Consider the following 22492-nt stretch of genomic DNA (forward strand, 5'->3'; position numbering starts at 1 on the left):
GTCAGGGAGTCATACTGGGAACACTGGGACTGCACTGGGAGCATTGGGGGGAGTCACGGAGTCATAATGGGAGCACTGCGACTGTTCTGGGAGCACTGGGGGGAGTCAGGGAGTCCTACTGGGAGTGGTGGGACCGCACTGGGTGTACCGGGGGGAGTCAGGGAGGCATACTGGGAGCACTGGGACTGTACTGGAAGCACTGGGGTCAACCAGACAGTCATACTGGGAGAACTGGGACCTCACTGGGATCACTTGGGGGATTAAGGAAGTCATACTGCGAGCACTGGGAGTGTAGTGAGATCACTGGGGGGAGTCAGGGGGTCATACTGGGATCACTGGGACAGCTCTGGCAGCACTGGGGGGAGTCAGGGGGTCATACTGGGAGCCCTGGAACCTCACTGGGAGCATTGGGGGGAACCAGGGAATCATACTGGTAGCACTGGGACTGTACTGGGAGCACTGGGGGGAGTCAGGGAGTCATACTGGGAGCACTGGGACTGCACTGGGAGCACTGGGGGGAGTCACGGAGTCATACTGGGAACACTGGGACAGAACTGGGAGCCCTGGGGGAAGTCAGGGAGTCATAATGGGAGCACTGGGACCACACTGGGAACAGGCTATGCTCGTCCATACTGGGGTCACTGGCCCGTACTGGGATGGCTGGTGCGCACTGGCCCGTACTCCATCTCCCATCATCCCCTGCGCCAGAAGTGGGTCCGGTTTCCTGCTTGAGTGGTCGTTGCCCCACCGCCCGCTGGCATCATGGCGGAGCTGGGGTTGCCGGGGGAGGAGGCGCAGGTCGGGTGGGACGGGGACACCCTGGGGACACACCTTAAAGCCCTGGTCCTCGTCCTGTCACTGCAGGCCTTGGTACACAGTCTCTCCTCGACTGTCCCATGAGCCTCCTTTTTATGTTGGATCCCTGCAATAAGGTCTCCCTGGAGCCTTCCCTCCTCTGTGCTGAACAACCCCAACTCTCTCAGCTTTTCTCCATGAGAGGGGTGAGAAATGATTTAATCGCAAACAGGATTCCAATTAGAATTTATAATTTATTAAAGGAACAAAGGCAAGCAAACAGCGCTGGGTGTGCCGGGGGTCTCTACCCAACCAAGACACACACCTTACAGACCCCATTTTTGGTTTATATCTCCTATACTAATACATATTCATAACTGCCTCTAAAATGGTTGGCCCTTGCCAAAAATGGGTGTATCCCCCCTCTTACAGGTCACTATACAGATAACAACAGGACCGGTTTAAGTTGGTATTCTAGAATGTTCGCCAGGTGGCTCCTGCAAAACACAGACACGACAGACACACCGTCTCGTCTGCGATAGACCCACCGTCTCGTCTGCGGCCATACAGACAAAACAGTCAAAGGTCACACTTCACCCTGTGGCCCTAACACTGTTCCACACTCACACGAATCAGTTCAGCACATTTCACAAGAGGTGTTCCAGCTTTCACAGCATGTTTGTGGCCCTACTCTACACGCACGCTAACAGATCCGTATCTGTCTTGTGCTTGGCACCCCTGAGCTGGACGCTGTTCTCCAGCTGGGGTCTCACCACAGCAGCGTAGAGGAGGAGAATCCCCTCCCTCCACCTGCTGGCCACGCTTCTTCTCATGCAGCCCAGGATGCGCTTGGCTTTCTGGGCTGCCAGCGCACGTGTCCAGCTCATGTTCAGTTACTCCAGCCCCAGCATCCTCACGCCCTTCTCTGCAGGGCTGCTCTCAATCCCTTCGTCAACACACTCCATGAGTCTCCTGCACTGCTCACAGCTTCATGGGATGCTCTTCCAGCAGCTGCCAGGGTGACTGGAGTCCCCCAGTAGATCTCAGCCTCTGAGTGTGGTGCTTCCTGGAGGTGAAGTAAGAACGCTTCGTCAAAAGGCTCCTCTTGCTCGGGTGGCCTGTAGCAAACCCCAGCCGTGAGGATTCCAGCTGCACAAGGGTGCTCAGCTCCTCCTCTTTGTTCCCCAGGCTGCGTGCGTTGGTACAGAGGCACTTCAGCTGGGCCACTGACCATGGCAACTTCTTTAGAGGAACACAGCCCCTGGGATTGGCTGCCTGCCTCCTTTGGCCCAGAAGTGCTTGGATATAAAACTATAAGATTGGTAGGCAATATATACACCTAGAGGAATATATCTATGAAAGGAAGTGTATAATTCTATTAATAAATTTATTTATTCATTTATAAATAGATACACTACTTATATATATATCTATATATGTATATACATTTTGATCTAGGTCAACATTCATACAGCTATAGAAATTAAATTAATAATTCTGAATTGAAAATTTTGAATGTTTCTAAATTTGAATTGTCGTTTTTAATTGGATAAATCCTTCTTCAATAAGATTTAGTGTAGTGAAGAATTAGAGTTTAAATGTGAACGGAAGCAGAAGGCAAAGGCCGGGTGGGGGTCCCCCACTTTACCAGGCTGCAGAACAAGCCCTGACAGGGTGGGCTGGGGGGAATTCAAGAGGGCGGAGGGGTGCCCGAAAGGTGGTGGGGCACGGACACGCTGGAACATGCCCAGGGGCTACGGCCCCCTTCTAGGAGGGGTGAGCAACTGATGGAGAGGGGGGTCAGTACTGGCTTGGGTCCCCCCAGAAGACGAGCACGCAGCAAATAGGTTGGTATGTGCTTGTGAGGAGCTGCTGCCTGAGTAGCCAACAGGCCAAGAGGAGGCTTCTGGTCTGTGCAGGAGCTTGTGAGGAGTCGTATCTCAGAGGTGAGCAGACAGCAAGCAGGGGGAGATGTGGGGGTCAGGTCTCTGGTGCCTGAGTAGCTGATAGAGCAGGAGCAAGGCCAGGGCTCCTGTAGGGGCTGGTGAGGTCCCTGGTGCTGGTGTAGCTGATAGGAGACACGTGGCTCGGGTTTGTCCTTGTGATGTCACTCTTGGCTGAGCAGCTGATAAGGCAGGCCCAGGTGCACAGCTCGTGTAGGTGCCTGGAGGTCACTGGTGCCTGCGCAGACGAGAGGCCAGGAGCTGTCACCTGGCTTGTGGATGTCTCTGCGATGTCACTGGTGCCTGAGGAGCCCAGGAGAAACATGTCTTGTGTTGGGTGTTTTGAGGTCCCAGGTGCCTGAGAAGCTGGTAGGCCAGGACTAAGCCCCCATCTTGTGTAGGTGTTTGCAAGGTCACCTGTGACCGCTCAGCTGACAGGCCAGGAAGAGACCCATGGGTTGCGTAGGAGCTGGTGAAGTCACTGCTGCCCGCGTACCTGGTAGGGCAGGAGCAGGAACATGGGTGGTGTAGGGTGTTGTGGTGTCACGGGTGCCCGAGTAGATGACAGGCTGGGAGCCAAGCACTAGTTTATGTAGGTGTTTGTGAGGTCATTTGTGTCTGAATACCTGATAGGCCAGGAGAAGGAACGTGGCTTGTGAATGTCGCTCTTGTGATTTCACCGCTGCCTGTGTAGCTTTTGGGCAAGGAGCAGGCATATGGCTTGTGTGGCCGCTTCTGATGCCATTACAATAATACTTGGACCCCACCCCAATATGGCTTTTTGGAAGAACCATTGTCATCAGAAGCCTGTACACAACACACACACACATGTGACAGCAGGACTCCTGAGCACGCAGCAGCAGCAGCAGGAGGGTGCGAGGTCATGGTCACTGTAACCCCTGAGCACACGGTGGTGGCAGCAGGAGGGACGTGAGGTCACTGTCAGTACCACTCATGAGCACACGGCAGCAGAAGTAGGAGAGTGTGAGGTCACCGTCAGTATAACCCACGAACACACAGCTTTGGCAGTAGGAAGGATGTGAGGTCACGCCACCGATGTCACCCCGTGCCCATGGGGCTCGGTGCAGAGCGGCCGTGTGCATGACAGGGGCATGACGGGGGCTGGGAGCTGCCCGTCCCCGTGTCTGCGAGGCCGAAGGAGCAGCCCCTGCGGCCCTGGCTGGAGCAGTCGGGGTGGGGGTGGCTCGGGGGCACCCCAGGGATGTGCCTGGGCACGGCGCCAGGAGGAAACCACAGACTTCCTGCCCGGGCGCTGCGGGGGGAGCGGGGGGAGCGCAGCGAGGCCACGTGGGCTGTGGTTTGTGCACCTGCAGGCTCCAGCTCCTGCTCCGCCCGTGGGGAATAATGGCCCCTGGGTGACACACTGAGAGTCAGGGACACGTCTGAGCCTCTGGGCTTCCCGTCTGCTGCCAGGGCAGGGACATGATCCAGCTGCAGCTCCTGCGAGGGACTCACTGTGGGGGTCTGCAGGGAGGGACGGACAAGCCAACCCTCCTGGGATGGAGCCCTTGCCCTGGATGAAGACCTCTCCCAGCTGCTGCTCCCAGCACAGTGAGGTCCGTAGCAGGGGCAGGGGCTGTCTCCTCCCCATCCTGACACAGACCCTGGTGCAGTCCCCGCTCCATGGTCACCGCAGCTTGGGGGCAGCTGGACACTTGCCTCATGGCTTCTTGGATGAGCCCGGTGCAGGAGATGCTCAGTGCTTCCAGGCCCACAGCAGGGTGCAAGGGGTGACTAACCAAATTCCCCTGCACACCCAGCTTGTCCCATGATGATCCGCCACCACATCGACCATGACACCAGCAGCGGGACATATATGTCCCTCATATATGGTCATGAACGGCGCTGGAGAAGTTCATTGGCGGGCTGGGCTGTGTCGGAGGGGAGATAGCTCCCCATAACGTCTAAAAAGGTGCTGCTGCTTCGATTGGCTCCTTCTGCATCTGGGTCGGCATCTGCAGAGATATATCACCCTCCCATCATCGACGTCCCCCTGAGTCCCCAGGAGCTGTGACAGGGAGTGGGGAAGAGCAGGGCTGTGCCAGCAGGGCAGGAGGCTCAGGATGGGAATGGAGGGACTCCTGTCCCCTCGGGTGCTGTGGCTGCTCCTCTGGGTGCAGCTCTGCAGAGGTAAGTGCCGGCTCCCTTTTCCCACAGCCCAGGGCCATCGGGTACCAGTGGGGTCATCAAGAGCCCTTTGGGAAGAGGGTTTCTTTCCAAGTGCCGCTGAGATGAGGGTCAGGAGGAGCTCAAGTCCATGGACCCTGTGCCTTTGCCGGTGTCCATTTGGCTGGGAGAGGGTGTCTCCACTTCCAGAGCTCCAGTATTTCGGGCAGCCTGTGCCTGGCTGCATTTAAAGACAACCCATCCTGGGGTACCCTTTTGGGATGACTTATTCCCCAGTACTGTGCCCCTGAGGCTGGCTGTGGCTCCAGGGTCCAGGGGAGCCCTGACACCAGGAAGGCAGTTTGTGCCCCACAGAGAGAGCGGGACTGGACTGTCTGCACCCACAGGTGGTAGAGAAGTTCCCTTCTCAGAGGCTCCCACCAAGCACAGGGGCTGGGCTGCCACCAGGGGCCAGGAGGGGACATGAGTTGGGGGGATCCTTGGGATCATGTTGGTGTTCATGAGGACACAGAAAGGCCTGGGGGGGTGTGAGCTTGGGTGGTGCCAGGGCAGGTGGTCAGCAGGGGAAGGTGTGGGGCTGGGGGCATGGGGCTGTTATGGGGTGTTGGGCTGGGGAGGAGCGGGTTCCCTGTGCAGGGCCTGGGGGCACAATGAGTGGGTGGTCATGGGAGGGGGCCACTGGAGTGGGAGGAGGTTCCCAGGGCTGTGTTATGGTGAATAGCCCATCCCAGAAGGGCTGGAGTACTGCACCCCTAGCCTTCACAGGCTGTGGGGAGAGCAGGGACCCCCACACTGGCCAAGGGACAGCTCGGAAAGGTGAGGACTCCCACCCTCCCACCGTGGTGCTTCTGACTCAGCCTGGGCAGGGGGGGCCTTCTAGACCTGCACTCTGGGGCTCGGTGCTCTCCTGAGCGGTCCCATGTCGATGTTCGAAGGGGCTGCAGAGGTGAAGCTGGAGGATGGCGGCGGACGCTGTGCTGGGAGAGTGGAGGTGAAACACCAGGGCCAGTGGGGGACTGTGTGTGGCTACAACTGGGACATGGACGATGCTGCAGCTGTTTGTAAGCAGTTGGGCTGTGGGTCTGCTCTTGAAGCTCCTCAGTACGGACATTTTGGGCCAGGATCTGGCCCCATTTGGATGGCTGATGTTGCGTGTCATGGCACCGAGTCAGCCCTGTCTGATTGCACAGACACAGAAGAGATTCGACAATACTGTGATCACAGTCTGGATGCTGGAGTGACGTGTTCAGGTACGGTGCCAGCCTGTTCCCCACCTTTGTGACCAGGACGGGGGAAGGGACCTGGCTGTGCCCTCAAGGAAACAAGGGGTTACTGGAGAAGGGCCTGGTGTGGCTGGTCACGCTGCTGATCTGGGACTGTCATTGCTGGTTTCCCCGGTCCCTGAGGAAAAGCCAGTGGGAACCCGCCACTGCCTGACCCCTGATGTGTCTCAGCCCACCCTCCGTCAGTGCCTGGGGCTGGGAGATGGTGCCCTCATGCAAGAGGACTTAGAGCAGCTCACATGGCCACCCACAACCCTGGGCCCAAGGAGGTCAGGGACTTTTGGGTTGTGTCCCCTGGCAGACATGAGTCCCCGAAAGCAGAGGGGCTGCTCAGAGGGCAGGGGCCCTGGGCTTGGGCAGAAGAGCTGGGTGGCTCATGGCCACCTCATTCCCCTTCCAGAGCCACCCCATGAGAGCGAGCCCACAGGGAAACACCCCTGTGCAGGCAGCGCTGACCTGCTGCCCAGCCTCTCCTGCCTACCCCAGCCCCTGCCTGCCCTGTGCCAAGGGCACTTGCCAGCACTTTCTGGCTCTCCTTGCCCTGGGAGCTTGTGTCAGCCCAGGGCTGCTCCGCTGCCCCCTCTCCTGCCCTGTACCCAGCTGGGGGCCAGGGATGTGCACCCCTGGCAGTGTTCTCTGGCCCTGGCTGAGGACCCTCCCCAGGCAGGTGCTGGAGCTGGGGGCTGGTGGAGACAGCGACTGGAGGTACAGCTGCACCATATCTGCTCCCTCTGACATGTCCCATCTAATAGCAGTGCCTCAATGGGCTCCATTTCTGGTGGCTCCAAGGGGTTCCTCAGCCTGGCTCTCAGCTTGGTGGGGCAGAGCAGGCTGCAGCAGCCAGCAGAACCTCAGCCCATCTCCTTGGGCTCAAGCGCTGCAGTGTCTGGGGCCAGTGCCAGGTAGCCCAGGGTCTCCAGGAGGGCAGCAGTTTTTCTAAGCGCTTCCTGTGGCTGTGGGTTTGGGAGAAAAGCCAACCCACGAGTGCTGTGATGATGTTGGGGGAGCAGCAGGGGGTCCCTGGTGTGCTTGTGCCATCAACACCCACTGGGAGCTGCTGGGAAGCTCGTGGGTCTCTTTGCCTGTAGCCACCTTGCAGGCCAGGTGGGACATGGGTATGTAACTGCCAGAGGGCTGTGGGAACTCACAGGGTTCTTTGGTTACTCCAGGATTTGTCTGGCTGGTTGGAGGGGACAACCCCTGCTCAGGACGAGTGGAGATCCATGATAGGAATGAGTGGAAAACTGTCTGTGACTCCGACTTTGGTCCCAAAGCTGCCGACGTGGTCTGCAGAGAGTTGCAGTGTGGCACAGCCCGGTCTGTCCCGGGGGCAGCTCACTTTGGAGAAGGGGCTGGTCCCATGTGGGACAGAGAGCTGCAGTGTGTGGGGAATGAATCCCTTCTCAGCCCCTGCCCCACGGGGTCCCCCAGGGACCAACCCTGCACCCACGCGAATGCTGCCGGTGTCACCTGCACACGTAAGGACTCAGGGCAGGGTGTTACCACCGGGGGTGTGCCGATGATGGGGGAGCAGGGACGGGACTGTGTTGTGCTGGGTGTGAGGACAGAAGGGGTGATCACAGAACCATAGAATGGTTTGGGTTGGAAGGGACCTTTCAATGTCATCTAGTCCAACTTGCCTGCAACCAGCAGGGACCTCTTCAACTAGATCAGGTTGCTCAGAGCCCCGTTAAACCTGACCTTGAATGTTTGTCTGCAGCCCTAAAATGGTGCAGAAGGAGGAGAAAGGCAGGGTGTCCATTTGCCCTCTACTCGACCACCAAAGGGAGAAAAGCACAAGTCTGCCCTGTCTCATCCTTCTCTGTCCCGAGTTCACAGGGTTCAGGCTGGTGAACGGCAGCACGGCGTGTGAGGGGAGGGTGGAGGTCCATGTGCAGGGGACCTGGGGCACCCTCTGTGCCTCCCGCTGGGACCTCTTGGACGCCCACGTTCTCTGCCGTCACCTCAACTGCGGGTTTGCTGAGTCCATTCCTAAAGGAGGGCGTTTTGGGAGAGGAAGCGGCCCTGTCTGGAGAGACTCCTTCCACTGTGACGGGACTGAAGCCCACCTGGGAGAGTGCCCAGTGACTGCCCTGGGGGACTCGCCGTGCTCCCATGAGAACGACGCTGCTGTCATATGCTCAGGTGAGTGCAGGAAAACACTCAGTTACTCTGTTTTCCTCTTAAATGCTCCCAAAGCAGGGGACCCTGTGGCAGTGCAAGGCTCTGGCTCAGAAGGTCCCCACAGAGGGCTGGCAGCAGGCAGGCGAGCTCCAGGGCCCTCCTGCAAGGGTGCCAGAGCCTGGAGACGTGCTGCAGGCTGCCGGGCTCCCCGATGCCACCAAGGGCTGGGGCATGGCTGCTCTCCCCAGGCCCAGCTCGCTTCGCATCCCTGCGGCTGGTGGGTGGAGGAAGCCCGTGCGACGGGCGAGTGGAGATCTTCCAGCACGGGACGTGGGGCAGAGTCCTGGATGAGCAGTGGGACGTGCAGGAGGCCAGCGTGGTGTGCCGGCAGCTGCAGTGCGGAGAGGCAGAGGCAGCCTACAACCCCCCGAAGGCTCAGAGAGGGACGGGTCCCGTGGGGCTGCGTGGGGTGCGGTGTGCAGGGCACGAGGCCAACCTGACCCTCTGCAACACCTCCCTGCCTGAGAGTGCGCTGGAAGCAGGGATTGCCGAGGACGTGGGGGTCGTTTGCTGGGGTGAGTGGCGCTGCACGGCCCCCCCAGGTTCTGGGCTGGGTGGGCAGCCGGCCCTTGACGGCAGCCGGGGTTTCCTCCTGCTACAGGGAGCCGTCAGGTGCGGCTGGTGAACGGGCCTGGGCGCTGCGCTGGGAGAGTGGAGATCTACTACAAGGGCAGCTGGGGGAGCGTCTGCGATGACGGCTGGGACCTGTCTGATGCTGCCGTCGTTTGCCGCCAGCTGGGCTGCGGAGGGGCGCTGGAGGCGGTTGGCTCCGCTCGCTTCGGGGAAGGCTCCGCTCAGATCTGGCTGGAGAGCGTGAACTGCTCCGGGGCCGAAGCTGCTCTCTGGGACTGCCCGGCAGGGTCCTGGGGGCAGCACGACTGCGGGCACAAAGAGGACGCAGGAGTCGTCTGCTCAGGTGTGTGCCGGGAGCTGTGGTGGGAGCCCAGTGCCCAGGCAGGCCGGGACGAGGGGAGAGACGGCAACGGCCGAGGCTGTTCCTGGCCAGCTCTGAGCCCCTGACAAAGGGCACCGTGGGGACACCCATGCACAGGTGCCCTCAGTCCCACCGGGGGGTCCCTGGGGAGCTCTACTGTCCCTGACGGTCAGCAGGGAGGGCAGGGGTGTCTGTCCATCAGGGACATTTCTCTGTCCGTGGGTGCAGGGGGGACTTGCTGGACGTGCCTTTGCCTGTCTGAGGGCCTGGCGGGTGCAGGGGTGTCCCTGCTCCCCCAGCCCCAGCCCAGCCTGTTCCCCCTCGCTGCCTTTCCTCCCAGAGTTCATGGCCCTGAGGCTGGAGAACGGCACTCTGCTCTCTCCTGCCACCCCTGCTGCCTGACAGGGCCAGCACAGCACCAGCCCGGGCTGCACAAGGCAGCGGAGAGCAAGAGCGACTCATCTGACTGCCACCTCCCTCACGCACCAAGGCCCCCGCGGGACAGACCCAGGAGCCGGGCAGCTGGGCAGGGACAGCTGCTCTCCAGAAAGTGATTTCTTATTTAACTAATAAAAAGCCCTTTATATTATTTTGTGTTGGTTTTATTTTCCTTTTGTTTTGGGCCATGAACGGCGGTCACAGGGACAGAGGGGGCATCCCCTTGACAAATCACAGCCCCCAGTTCCGCTCTCCCCCCTCAGAGCCCAGTGGGAAATACAGCAGGCAGTGGGCTTGTGGGCTCCTGTCGCCTCTGCACGGGAGTTCTGCTCTGGGCTTCCCTGGGATGGTGACGCAGCTTTCTGCCGTTGGGAGCCACGATGCAGATTTCAAGCACTGTAATGGAACGGCGCTGGCTGCAGTGCTGCGCCTGCCAAGTGAGCGCCTCCGACGCACAGGAACACCAGGAGCGACACAACACACTCCCTTTTACATGGCACAGTGATTTATGATCAAAGCGCAACAAATTGCTGCTCCTGAGCACTGCAGCACAGTTTGTACGTGCAAACCTAGAGGTGCCCAGGCAGCTCATCGTGCTGGCCCTGTTCTTGCTCCAGATGCACCAGGAAGGGACGCCTCAGCCCTAACAAGAGGCAGCAGCCACCAGCTGTGCATTCCCTGTTGGCAACGTTGAGAGAGCCACCCCCACTCTTGTAGAAGCTGACACACGCACCGCTGGCATCTTACAGACGCGCAGTTAGTCCAGAGTGCTTCCAGGGTGTCTGGGGACAGCAGTTCAGTGTTCAGCTCCATCAGAGCACAGCGGGAAGAAAAGCAGAGCCAAGTATCATCTGCTCATTCCCAGGAAGACCTGGGTCGCTACACACTCCTGGGTAAATTCCTGTGCGAGACACTGAAGCTCGTACAGAAGCTCTGCAGTCACAGCCAAAATTGTCACTTTTCTGACTTAGACTGAAAGATCCATTTCTTTCTAGACTATATAGCCAGAAAGCAGGGTAAAGAGGAGGTGAGGTGTTGATTCCGAAGGTGTGCAAAAGCATTTCTTTGTCAGCGATGGAATAAAAGGACACGGACTTCTTTTGTAGCTCCAGCAAAACTCCAACCTTCAACGGTTTATCCTTGCAGAATAATGTTTCTTGATCTCTGTGCCACGCTGACAGCTGCTCTTTGGGACCTAGCCATTCTCCGCACCAGGAATGCTCCGCTCTTCCTAATTTGTCCCTTTTTCCAAGAAGTTCATCAGCAACTCCAACAGCCCACCCATCGCTGGCCTGGGGAATTACTTCCCAGTAGCAGCACCCCGCAGAGAAGCTCTGGGAACACGTCACTTGGCTGATGCAGAATCTCTTGAGCGATGGCTTTAATAACAGTGGATGTGCATCCCTACTCAAAACAGAAAGAAAACCAAGAGCCACATGATAAAATTTCACCAAAGTTCAATCCTGCAAATCAGCAGAAATCCTCAACCCAAAATCACAGTATGAAACTGAAGCATGAGCAGAGAAATAGTGTCAGATTTCAAAGTCGCATTAAGTATTATTCCAGAGAACAAGATTGCTGTGCGCTTTGAAAACAAAGCAAACCAAACCAAAACCAAACAGCTTTCTCCAGCGGAACCTAGGGGTTTTTGCAATACAAGGGATCCAGTATTAACTAAAGTATTCCACGTAATGGTTACGAGAATGTACATGCTGCAAGATTGAACCCTTATTAGCAGCAATATCCTGCCAGTACTATTCATGCAGACTAGTACTCTACTTCTGGAGTAAAATCAGCAATTTTTATGAATACTCTGAAAGGTAAATACAAGACAAACTCTGTTCCGCACTCCTTCAGAGCAAAGATGGAAGGTGGTAGCTGAATGATAACACACTTTAAATGATGATGACACAAGAACTTCTGTTGAAGGATAACGGTATCTGTATCAGGAAGATGGAACACGACCCGTTCAGTACAGATTAGACAGTGATGGCCAATACCTGAGCTTGACTGAATCTCCTCAGGATAAGGCAGCTGGAACTTCAAAAAACAAACGAAGTCTCCCCAGTTCTGAGGCTTTGTGGGTACTTCCCTTACTCCCGATATAATGCAGAACAACCTCAAGAACACTCCAGTTAAAGACTAAGAACACCTATAGCACTCTGGGCAATTAATTACACAGAGGAAAAAATACCTCTGCCAGGCCCTTTTTCCTCCTGCCTGTTATCTGTGATTCATTACGGAGAAGGGCTTAGGACGGCTTCTCAGAGCTGCCCACTGCTACACAACTCCTTGGCAAAAGGAGAACTAACCCCCCCAACACGCTCAACAGGGTGAGGCAGCTGTAGCTAACAATCTGCCCACAATACTTTTAATATTGTCTATTGAAATGAGCGTAAGGCGGCAGTTAAATACAGTTCTTGTACAAAGTACCAAGCTTGTAGGATGCACAACGTGCAGCCCCAGGAAATACAAAGCTCTTAAAGCAACGGCAATGTTCCTAATGTAACCCTACAAGTCAACCTCTGGGCAGTATGAAAATAAGAGACCTTGGAGAAAAAAACATGGAAAACAAGATGTTGCATTATTATTAAGATGTGTTCTGCTGCTTGGTCTGCACCGAACACACACGCAACTGCCCTCAGTGTCAGGTGAAACTCTGTTTTTAAAGATCTAATGAACCAAGACAGACAGTAATTCCACTGGGCAAAAAGACAGCTTTGCAAAATCTGACCATGAAAACCCTTCTACTGTTTCCATCTTCCAGCCATTCACTGACAAAAGACATGAGGCCTGCCACTCAGCCAAAACTTGCAAAGAATAGGCAAAAAAATGAAATAAAATACAGCGCCTATAGAGAAAAGATATCTTAAAAAACCACTGGAAAGTTTACCTACCGATTTTAAAAGTGAATCATCTTCCAAAGTATTGTGATTGGATAAATTACGCTAAGAATGATGGTCCAGTATGTCTATATTCTTAGTATAATTACGCTAAGAATTCCTGGAATGGTCCAGTAACATTATGTTAATATTTTGGGCTTAAAATAGTCAAACTGAAATATTTCACTTATAAAAAAGGTGGAATAAAATTGAAGTTCTTTCACTGTCCTCCACTCAAAGAAAACAGCTGCAGGTGAGTATACGGACCTGTATTCTGTTCCTTTCCGATCATGTAAACGTGTCACACCTTCAGCTCGCCTATTATGTTACGTACTGACTGCCACCAGGAAATGTGAGCAGGATTACTCTAAACTTGTGTCTTACCAATAAAGGGGACATCAATTTCGAATCTATACATAGAGGAGTATGTGAACAACTACATGCAGAAAACAACCCAAACAGACTTAGTCTTCAATGGAAGAAAAACCTCCAACCCAACCAACCCCGAGAAAAAATATCTGCCTACTGAAGAAAACAGTCGCTAGAATCAGTGACACATGTCACCTTCCCAATCACGTAACATTTTTTACTACAACCACGTTAAATCCTATTGACTCAAGATTGGGTTAGGTGTATCACACCATCTTACCTGCAGTCCTTCTTGGTATGGAACAGCTGCCTGCAGAGCTTCAACAAGCTTATCTGCCCGGTCTTTCCTTGTTTTGCTTAAGGCATCCCAGGCAGAATTCAGCTGCAAGTAGGTGAAATTTACTCCAATGGACAAAAGAATGTTACTGCTGCTGTATAATGTGCGTTCACTCATTATTCACTCATCAATAACACCAATAAACTAAGCATGAATAGTTCACATTAATTCCATGTTAAAACTCTTGTTCTCCTTATCACTGCATAGTTACTTTCCTTCAGAATGCACTCGACGTTCTGGATGGCAAAAGCTGTAAAATTCAATACTGATTATTGAATAGTTTTATTAACCTATGGATTACAGTCAATATGGGAAAAAGTATCATTAAATCATTCGGAATTGCATCCTTATCAAAAAGGTAGCTTAAAAGAAACATACACTGCTGAACACTGGAGAAATTGTCAGTACTCTGTAGTCATCCAAGCAGCATTGTCTCAGTCAAGATGCTGCACTTGGCATAAACCAGATACGTTTCAAATTTATTCCAGCATTCCTATTGCAAAAAGTAGCCATCTATTGCATTCATCAGTGACTATTTGCACAAAAAACCTTTCTGTCTTTTACAGAACTTTTAACCCATAAATAAATACAATAAAATCGTCTATACATTCTAAACTAATACGAGCCAAGATCCATTTACTTGAAAAGCAAACCTTACGTTATCATAAAAGCTTCAGGGGTATCTTACATTTGCCGCAAAATGTTTATTTGCAAAATTTGTTGGGGGCAGGGAGGATATACCAATTTCAGCTGAACAAGCACCTGGCGTAGCAGATTCAAGCACCTGCATTTCCCATACCTCATCTATGCTCTTGTGGACAATCGGTTTGTCAGGCTCTCCACAAGCAGCTCCAAGGTCAGAGCCAAGGCTCAGAACTGTTGCTAGTTCCTCTTGCAGTCCATCAATTTCATCTTTAGCAGCCTACAAAGAGAAAAAAAATTCAATGCCGCTCACACTAACTTTAATAATCTATGTACAGCTTGTTTTCAAGAGAGGACATGGCAGGATTCGGCCTGTGGTTTCTTTAAAGTCCCTTGGACTTACAATCTGACGCTTAAAACACAAGCATCCCTTTGCAGGGTCAGAGTGAAATCAACTGACACCAGTCTAAATTAGAACAATGGCTTATGATGTCACTTTGCATGAGATGAAAAAAAATAAACAGGAAGTTTTCAATTAGATTTCTTTAATCAGAGCGTTTTCTTTTTCAGAGGTTGTCAGTCAACCCTCAAATCTTTAACTATCAGCATGAATAATTACAGGCTTAGAGCATAATACATAGAGCACGATACATGCGTACACCTTTCATTTAGATGTTGCCTATTACTCAGGGAATCTCAAGTACGTATCACTTTCAAAAGTCTCAGTGACGTGCTTATTATATACGTGTTTATAAGCAGATATGCAAATATAAGGACAGGCACCTGTTGCATGCTCATTGCAATTCAGAACTGGTACATGTTATTTACCACAGACTCTCGAGATATCACTATAGTAAATTCCTACACAATTATCCCTCTTGGTCTCTAAAAAAATAGCCTCCTGTGGTATTTCATAGTAATTCTGTCTTTTCTCTGCATACTGTAAATAACATACTTTAAGTCAACAAAATACTTTCTACTGACCTCAGCATCTTCTTGCTGTTGCTTGACTAGAGATGGGTCAACTCCAGGTCCCTCCAGTTCTCCAATGAGCTCCTGAGTATCTTTAATAGTAGCTGCAAGAGCCACGTGACTACACCACAACTTTGCGGCTAGTTTCATTACATCCAACAATTTGGCCTCCCTCTCCTCAGTCAAGGTCTGGATGTCTTCCCAAATGAGGACCATTTGGTCTAGTTTATCTTGAACAGCTAAACAACAGAGGAACTAGATTACTACCTTGGCAAACGATTCTTGGCCAAAAATCTCTCTACAGTTCTACAGCAGAAACATATGGGTATCTTTTAAAATTTAGACTGTAAAATTGTTTCTTTACAGGACGACTCATAACCTTAAGTGGAAACAACCACCATAGCCTTAAAAAATAAAACAAAGGTCATATCCACGATGAATTATTTTAAACAAATACTTTGCTTTTATACATCTTCTCCAGCTTCTCCAGGAGAACACAATCCCCAGAGCAGTGGTCATCAGAAATGAACATTTTTATATGCTGCAGCTTGCTGCATTTCCACTACATGAAACTTTCCTCCATCTATTACCTTTAGCAGATATATCCTTATCGGCTCCTTCTGAGCGAGCAATCATTTCCTTCCCTCTCTGTTTAAGCGTCTCATACACCGGCTGAAGTCTTTCCAGATCCACTGACACGTTCTTATTTTCACTGATTTGCTCTTTAATCTTCTCAACCTCTGCTGAGGTTGAAGGTGGCTGCCTCAGACGTTCAACTGTGCCTTTCAGACTCTCAAGAGTCAAATCTATCTTGTCATGAAACTGGTAGGGTGGTAAAGGACAGAAAGAAGTGGCAGAGAAATTAGGAAAAAAAAAACAACTGAAAAATGGCATTTGAAATTCTCTTGGAAAAAGGTACTTTAAAATTAACATATTTAACATCTCTAGCCAACAGACGTATGTGCCACTTGCAATACTGCCCTTCGTGGTTCTTCCCCTCTCTCAATATCTACATTACAAAAATGACCTTGCAAAATGGTACTTCCTCTCAGATTGAAGAATTTTACTGTGAAATCCGGTTTCAGTCCTGAGACGTTCCATCTGAAGATACTATACATAGAGCAGAATCTTCTTGCCTTTACTCCTGTGTCATTCATACAGTAGGTTGTACCTTATTTTGGAGAGCCATGACTCGTTGGCTCTTTCATGAGCCATTCCATCATTTTAGCAAGCTGTTTACCTGAGTAGTAAATACATACTTTTTCATATCAGGACCAATATACTGGCATATAACCACTGGTTAAGATGCGATATGTCTGGTCATTCAAAAAGACGTCTCTTAGTGCCCAGGTGATGCTTGTTACTGCAGTAAAGGAACGTTACTTTCTGCAACTAAAAGCACACAACAGCGCGTGTTATGTTGACCCACAGTTGACTGAGCCCAGGGAGGTGTCCAGAAACTCAATTACAGCTCTGTAACATGGTTCACCCTTTGGTATAGGTCCAAAGATAGCCTTTACTACATGCTTTTGGATCCCTAGAGACTCCTAAAAACACCTCACCACCGTGCTCCTTTCCATTTACAGAAATAAGTAAACCTTGGGTGCATTTAACGATCCCTCCGGGATCTACAAAAAGCACTCTTGACTACACTTGGGAAAGGTGCCAGAAAGAGCACAGCAAAACAAGATTGCCTGATGGGAACAAATAGCTACATCCTTTCTATGCAAAGGAATACAGGCAATGCGAATGTAATGACTTTTTCCCACCACACAACCCACTTCAAATCAGACACTGTGACCAACGTTATGGACTCAGTGTTTTTGTTAGAAGTGCGAATATCATACAAGCCAGCAAAATGTGTTATGGAAGATAAGTAGCCTTCCCACCTTCCGGACTTCTGGAAAACTGATTGCAGCAACAAAACCTTACAAAAGTGGTAAAGATGGAAATTAAATTGGCACTATTCAGGTCTAATTTTAGCAGATATATATATTAAATTTTAAAATTGTTGGTACATTCAGTGGGCTTCCTTGTACTCGTACTTCAATGAATGAGACGAGGTGTTTTAGAACTTAAAAGGAAGAAAATGCAAGTCATTACAACCTCTCATTCTGGCTCCATAGGTTATGGGGTGCCTTTGATACGTAGTGCTGCCACATATTCTTCTTGGATAGAAAAACCTTCCCCTGGGCTCAGCTCCAGCAACTGAGGCCCAGGTTTGTCCATCTTACCTATATGAGGCTTGTGCTCAGCCATCAGCTCACGCAGTTGCTATAACAAACAAAACAACTTATCAGTTTCTTATGCTTGCACCACCACATTACAGCTGTCCACAGTTCTAACACATCCAGCTGGCGAGAAATGCCAGACAAATACCCTTCATCCTAATGTCAAGCACAAATACTATCAAACAAAGGTAGTGATTGCTCTGCCAGTGATGGCTCCCATTCCAACAGAGAGCTACCCAGGCTTTAAACACCACAATTAGAGACGCACTGGAAAGGTCCATGCAATACCCTTGTAGGACAGATGATTGATTACAGGCAAAATATCAGATGCTAACTATGCATATGATCTTGGCAACAGACACTCCCCATATCTAGTACCTATAACGACAGAAATGGCAGCAATATTCCAGGCATGTGCATAACACCACTGCATATATACTTTTCATGGTGGTATTTGTCACTTGCCTCAAACCCTTCCATTGAAGAACATCACAGAAAGAGGTACTGGCATTGCAAGAATATGAATTCAAATGATCCTTGCTTTAAGAAGAGGGAAGTAGCACCAGGAAGAGTCAAAGGAACCAGTGAAAAGGAGAAAAGGACAAGGAAGACCGATTAGGAGAGACTATCAACCTAGTTTAGCAGTCTCCTCTCTGGCCACAAGACCCCTCTGTCTTCACAACAGCGCTACTTCTTAATTGACACAAAGTTTAGCAAGTAATTAATAAGTAAATTAAATCTGATCTCAGCTGTCTACTCCCTCTCATCATCCACCCCCTAAGGAAGTCAAAACTGTGCATAAAACTTGTGGAAGTGAAAGGTCACAAGGTGCCTTCCAACTTGCCGAAGGATTTGGGTTTTGTTGACTTGCACCCGTAGATCTGACAAAAGGGAAAGGTTTCTTGTGGGAGTAGCCCGATCCTTCCCTCCACTTTTATTTATTTTCTCAGCTCATTCCTCCCTTTTCAGGAAAATCCCACTCTCTTGTGAGGCACTGTCCCTCCCGGTGCTGTGAACTCCACGCGTTTCTACCCTATGGACCCTTTGCAGGAACATGAGAGGCACATGCTCTGTTCCGCTCAGCTCAGACTTTGTTTAAGTTAATGAAGGCACAGAAAAGGGCCCGTGTCAGTCTCAGTGTAAATACATCCTCTTGTCTGCAACTAAGCTTCTTCCCTTAAAAAGGCATCCTGATACTGGCTCGCTTACTTGCTCCTCCCCAGAAGAGGAGAGGTTGAGAAGATTGAAAAGACGGTGACCATGACTCTCAGCAGCCCTCTGAGGGCAAAACAGCAATGAAAACACAAATCCCCCTGACTCTAGCTCTTACCCAGAATGTAACTCCTTGTACACCCTGTAGCAAGAAAAATAATGTTGATTAGTGGAGAAGAGGCAAAGGTGAAACTAAGAGCAGCCTGAAATTTTTTAGAAAATAATTTTGTGTGTTTTATTTCTGTGCACAAACAGATGATTTGACACAAGGCCCACAAGAGTGCACATTTCTGGGTCCAAACCTTACGCTAGTGCTCTGCCCACGGCTTAGTTCAAACCAAACTGACTGCGTGCTACTCACACAGAACCGACTCTATGAATTCCATGACTGGGAATAAAGACAGGCATCAGTAAATACATCAGAACAGAAAGGTAAGTGAATACAGAAAACGGTTTTCCATTCACATTCAGAACCTTTTTTTTTTTTTTTGAGTAGAACAATAAATGACTTGATCTTCTCTACGATCTACTATTGGGTAAACAACTCCAGTAAACAAGTATTCCAGATTAGATTACATGTTAAAATTGCCTGACATTAATGTTCTCCTCTACAAACAGATCCCAGCTAATGGCATAGCCCAGGGAAAATGCAAAAATAGAAGCTCATCTGAAGGGCCTCTCATACAGGCAGAATGATTGGGGGGACAATCCTGTAAGTAAAGCAAGCATGATTTGGCTCACAGTGACTAGTCAAGCGAGTTTGTAAAGCTCATGTTATATAGCTAGTCTTAATAGAGCCTGTTTGTTCATTGTGGACATAACAGGAAGACAAATGAGTGAACCCACTGTTTACCAGTACATAATAGTGGCATATTTTCATTAACTGGTCCCAGAGTAAAAAAAAAAAAAAAACAGAGTAAAACTTTGAAGCCAGGGTTCATCCTATCTAACTGGAGTCGCTTAATTGAGGCAGCTAAAAAACGCCCAAACCTAGTTACTCTGTGCTCAGCAGGGAGAGAGAGGTCTGTCCAGTAGCCATATGGGTTTGACCTCACTGCACAGTGCGAGCTGCACACTCAGCCTGGGGCCTCTGTGCAGAAGAGAGAGAGAGAGAAACCAAGAGGCCCAGGGAGCAGGAAAGAAGGGCGACGGGGAAAGTAGAGGGAGAGGAAGGATGACAGAGAGAGAGAGGGACTTGGAGAAAAGAGAAAGGGCAACAGGGAGCCGAGCACAGCAGGAGAGAGGAAGGGAGGTACAGGGAGGCGAAAAACAGGACCCAGAGGGAAAGGGGAAGGGCAGGGAGGAACAGGGAGACAGAAGAGGGCTGACAGGAGCCCGAGGGCCCAGGACTCACCGCAGCTCCCGGCTCTGCAGATCTGTCGTGTCGGCCTGTGCCAGCCACCCCTCAGCCGACACAAGATGGCCGCCGGGAGCCTCCTGCCGGGTCCACAACTCCCAGCGTGCCCCGGGGCGCCCCCTCCTGCCCCCTGACCCCGCGGGAACCATGGCCGCCTCCCCAGGGCTGCCCTGGCCCAGGGCCAGGCCCTGGAGCACGGCTGGGGCCGGGAGGAGGAGGTCAGGGAGGGAGAGAAGGTTGGGAGAGGGCGGCGGGGTGGGGGGAGAGGGGCGGGAAGGGCCAGAGGGCCAGGGAGAGCAGGGGGGAGCTGGTCAGGGAGCTGTGGGAGGAGAAGTGCTGGTGAGGAGCGGGAAGAGATGGAGGGCAAGAGGTGCTGGTTAAGCTGGCAGAGCAGCACGGAGAGCCGCCTGACAGCAAAGGTGCCCGGTGGCCGCAGAGGAGCCCAGGGGAGCTGACTCTTTTGGAGGCCACCAGGGCAGCCTTCCTCCGCCCCTGGTTTTGGTGAGCGATGGAGCAGTGCAGAGCCGTCCCTCAGGCATGCAGGCCTCAGGAGGGCTTCCCAGTGCCCCAGTGAGAGATCCTGCTCCCAGGAAGCGCCTCCCCATGGAGCAAAGGCCATATCCAGCCGCCCGGCACTGGGTACGGCTGCCCCAAGGGGTGTCTCAAGGAGGACGGGGTCGTCCGTCTGATGGCTCTGACACACAAATGGTGAGCCATCAACACACAAATGGGAGACAGGGAGGACCAAAGCTCCCTGAGCTTTGTTGGGCTGAGCTGGCCTTCGGGATAACTCGGCTCCTTCCTTTGCCACTTGCTCGGCTACTTTTTTCCAACCAGTGATGGTTTACTGCCCACTGCTCCTCAACGGCCATCCTCTTGAAAAGGTAATTACGATTTGAGCTTTAGGAGAGATGGTACAGTAGGTAGATACGGGATCAAAGTATAGGCTGGTCTCTACCTTGGGAAGGGTAGGATGAGCTATTACACCTTGATAGGCTGTCCAGATAGGCGCTATGGGTAGAGTTCCTATTTGCTAATTGTTGTTTCTTTAGCATGTGCTGGCGGCTCAGTGCGGAAAGACAAGAAGCTCACCCTGACTGATGCGGTGGGAAGGGAGACAGCAGAGGAGCACAGCAAAGGCAGCTGTTAAAGCAGCGGCTGAAAGCCGGTCCCTCCTGCATCCAAGGTGGGAAAGTGTGGGCTGGAGAACCAGAGGGCTCTGCTGCTAAAGGCAGCCACAGGGAAGCAGCAGGTCCTCTCCAGTGAAGGTGATGCACAGTGCAGTCTTCCAAAAGGGCCTTGGTAACTGCTGTCAGTGAGAGTCCTGTGACAGGGCCAGCAGGGCCATCAGCCTGCAGCTGTGCAGCGGTTGTAACTACAGCTGAAACGGTTGTAGAGGGGGATGCTGTGCTGTGGGTTTGGCTTGGGGTTCTTTTTTTAACTATTTTGTAGGGGTGCAACTATTTCTTTGCACTCAGGTGAGGGGATTGGCGCTGATCTTCTCTTTCTGGAGCACGTCCTGGCATCCTTTGTCACCCAGAGCTTCCCCCTCTGTTCTGTTCCTGACAAGGAGCCATGGCCGCAATGGGGAACGACTCCTGTGAGTAATGACTTCACCAGCGGGCTTGGGCTTTTGTGAATCCCCAAAGGCAAGGGATGTGGCTGGTGCTCCATCCCTGACTGTTGATTTGCTGACAATCTAGAGGCAATTCTGGGCGTTTCCTGCCAGCAGCGGGACTTACCCAGGTGTTTTCAATTAGACACGGGAAAAGGTTTTTATCCCTCCTGTGCCATTATGTACAGGACCTTGAAAGATGTTGTTTCTCATAGAAAGATCTCGCCTCAGTAGGGTTACCTTTGGGGCTAGATCACTTGAGCTGGTAATGCACTGCAAGACTCTAGCGGGCAAGGAAGGTAGGCCGAGGCACAGAAATCCGAGCGTGGGTTTGTTGGACTGCTGGCAAATTGAGCGGGGGAACAGACTGTTTTCCAAACAGTCAATTTCCATGGCAGTCCTGTACAGAACCCGACTTTTAAAATAGGCTTTCGTGCACCACTAGGGTCTCATCACTTCTCAAATGTCAGTTTAACATGATAGGCCTGCTGGTTAAGGACTCGTCTGCTGCGACATGGCTCAGGACCACACCAGGGCCAGCAGCGCTGCTTTCTGCATCCCGTGGGGGCGCTGGGCAGAGGGACGGGTTGGCAGGTCCCGGCACGAGGTACATGTGTGGGACGTCAGGGTGACTCTCGCCTGGTTTTTCCCAGCAAAGCCCCAGCCGGTGCCAGCCCCGAGCTGCGGGGCTGTGCTCTCCGCACCCAGTTCATGGAATAAATTTGTTGTGTTTCATCAGATACTGGTTTTGTCTGCTGCCAGAGAGGGAGGGGAGGCCGAGCCAGGGCCACGGGGGCCGCTCCCCCTCGCCCACCCTCCGCCTGGGCTGCCGGGAGGAGCCGGGCTGGCCCCGCCGCCACAGCCCAGCGCCATTGCTGACAGCCCCAGGCTGGAGACCTTGTGGGGCTGGGAGGCGGGGCCTTCCTGAGGCCTCCCCCAGCCGAGTCTGCCTGAGGCTGCGGGGCCTGGCCATGGCAGAGCGCCACAGCCTCTGAGCACTGCCGGCCCGCTCGCCCTCAGCCTGCGCTGCTGGCCCCGGCCCCTCAGTGGGCCCTGCCCCACGCCGCCGTGGGCCCTGACGCGGTGTGGAGGCCGTGACGCCATCTGCTGTGGTAGATGCCTTTGCGTAGCAGGCACCGCCTGGCCCCGA

General features: G+C 52.3%; 3 protein-coding genes across 3 annotated transcripts in view; 2 read left to right on the forward strand and 1 right to left on the reverse strand.

The window, feature by feature from the left end:
* Positions 1-762: 762 nt before the first annotated feature.
* LOC141736708 (scavenger receptor cysteine-rich type 1 protein M130-like) overlaps positions 763-22492 on the forward strand; it is a 68816-nt gene continuing 47086 nt past the window's right edge. Inside the window, exons 1-3 of the mRNA XM_074571265.1 lie at positions 763-798; positions 5767-6136; positions 7339-7647. Coding sequence (XP_074427366.1) covers positions 763-798; positions 5767-6136; positions 7339-7647 — 715 coding nt within the window. The remainder of the gene's footprint in view (positions 799-5766; positions 6137-7338; positions 7648-22492) is intronic.
* On the forward strand, positions 7996-9689 carry LOC141736650 (scavenger receptor cysteine-rich type 1 protein M130-like; the record flags this gene model as incomplete). The annotated part of the gene is made up of 4 exons (XM_074571201.1): positions 7996-8314; positions 8776-8868; positions 8955-9269; positions 9628-9689. Coding segments are annotated over 4 exons (789 nt in total), but the record flags the coding sequence as incomplete, so codon positions are not given.
* LOC141736660 (microtubule-actin cross-linking factor 1, isoforms 6/7-like) lies at positions 10217-22446 on the reverse strand. Its single transcript, XM_074571212.1, has 6 exons — positions 22357-22446; positions 15518-15749; positions 14940-15166; positions 14113-14235; positions 13257-13358; positions 10217-11129 (listed from the first exon to the last, which is right to left on the reverse strand). Exons 1-6 carry the CDS (start codon positions 22444-22446, stop codon positions 10986-10988), a joined length of 918 nt encoding a protein of 305 aa, XP_074427313.1. The 3' UTR covers positions 10217-10985.

Source organism: Larus michahellis (assembly GCF_964199755.1).
Source record: "Larus michahellis chromosome W unlocalized genomic scaffold, bLarMic1.1 SUPER_W_unloc_1, whole genome shotgun sequence".
Classification (NCBI taxonomy): domain Eukaryota; kingdom Metazoa; phylum Chordata; class Aves; order Charadriiformes; family Laridae; genus Larus; species Larus michahellis.

What these genes read in the sequence shown, in the direction of transcription:
- LOC141736660 (XM_074571212.1), bottom strand. Translation starts at nt 22,446, where the DNA reads ATGGCGTCACGGCCTCCACACCGCGTCAGGGCCCACGGCGGCGTGGGG. An exon ending in GCCAGCAGCGCAGGCTGAGG is followed by an intron (nt 15,750 to 22,356) that starts GCGAGCGGGCCG and finishes CCACCCTACCAG; the next exon opens with TTTCATGACAAGATAGATTT. An exon ending in TAAGGATATATCTGCTAAAG is followed by an intron (nt 15,167 to 15,517) that starts GTAATAGATGGA and finishes TCTGTTGTTTAG; the next exon opens with CTGTTCAAGATAAACTAGAC.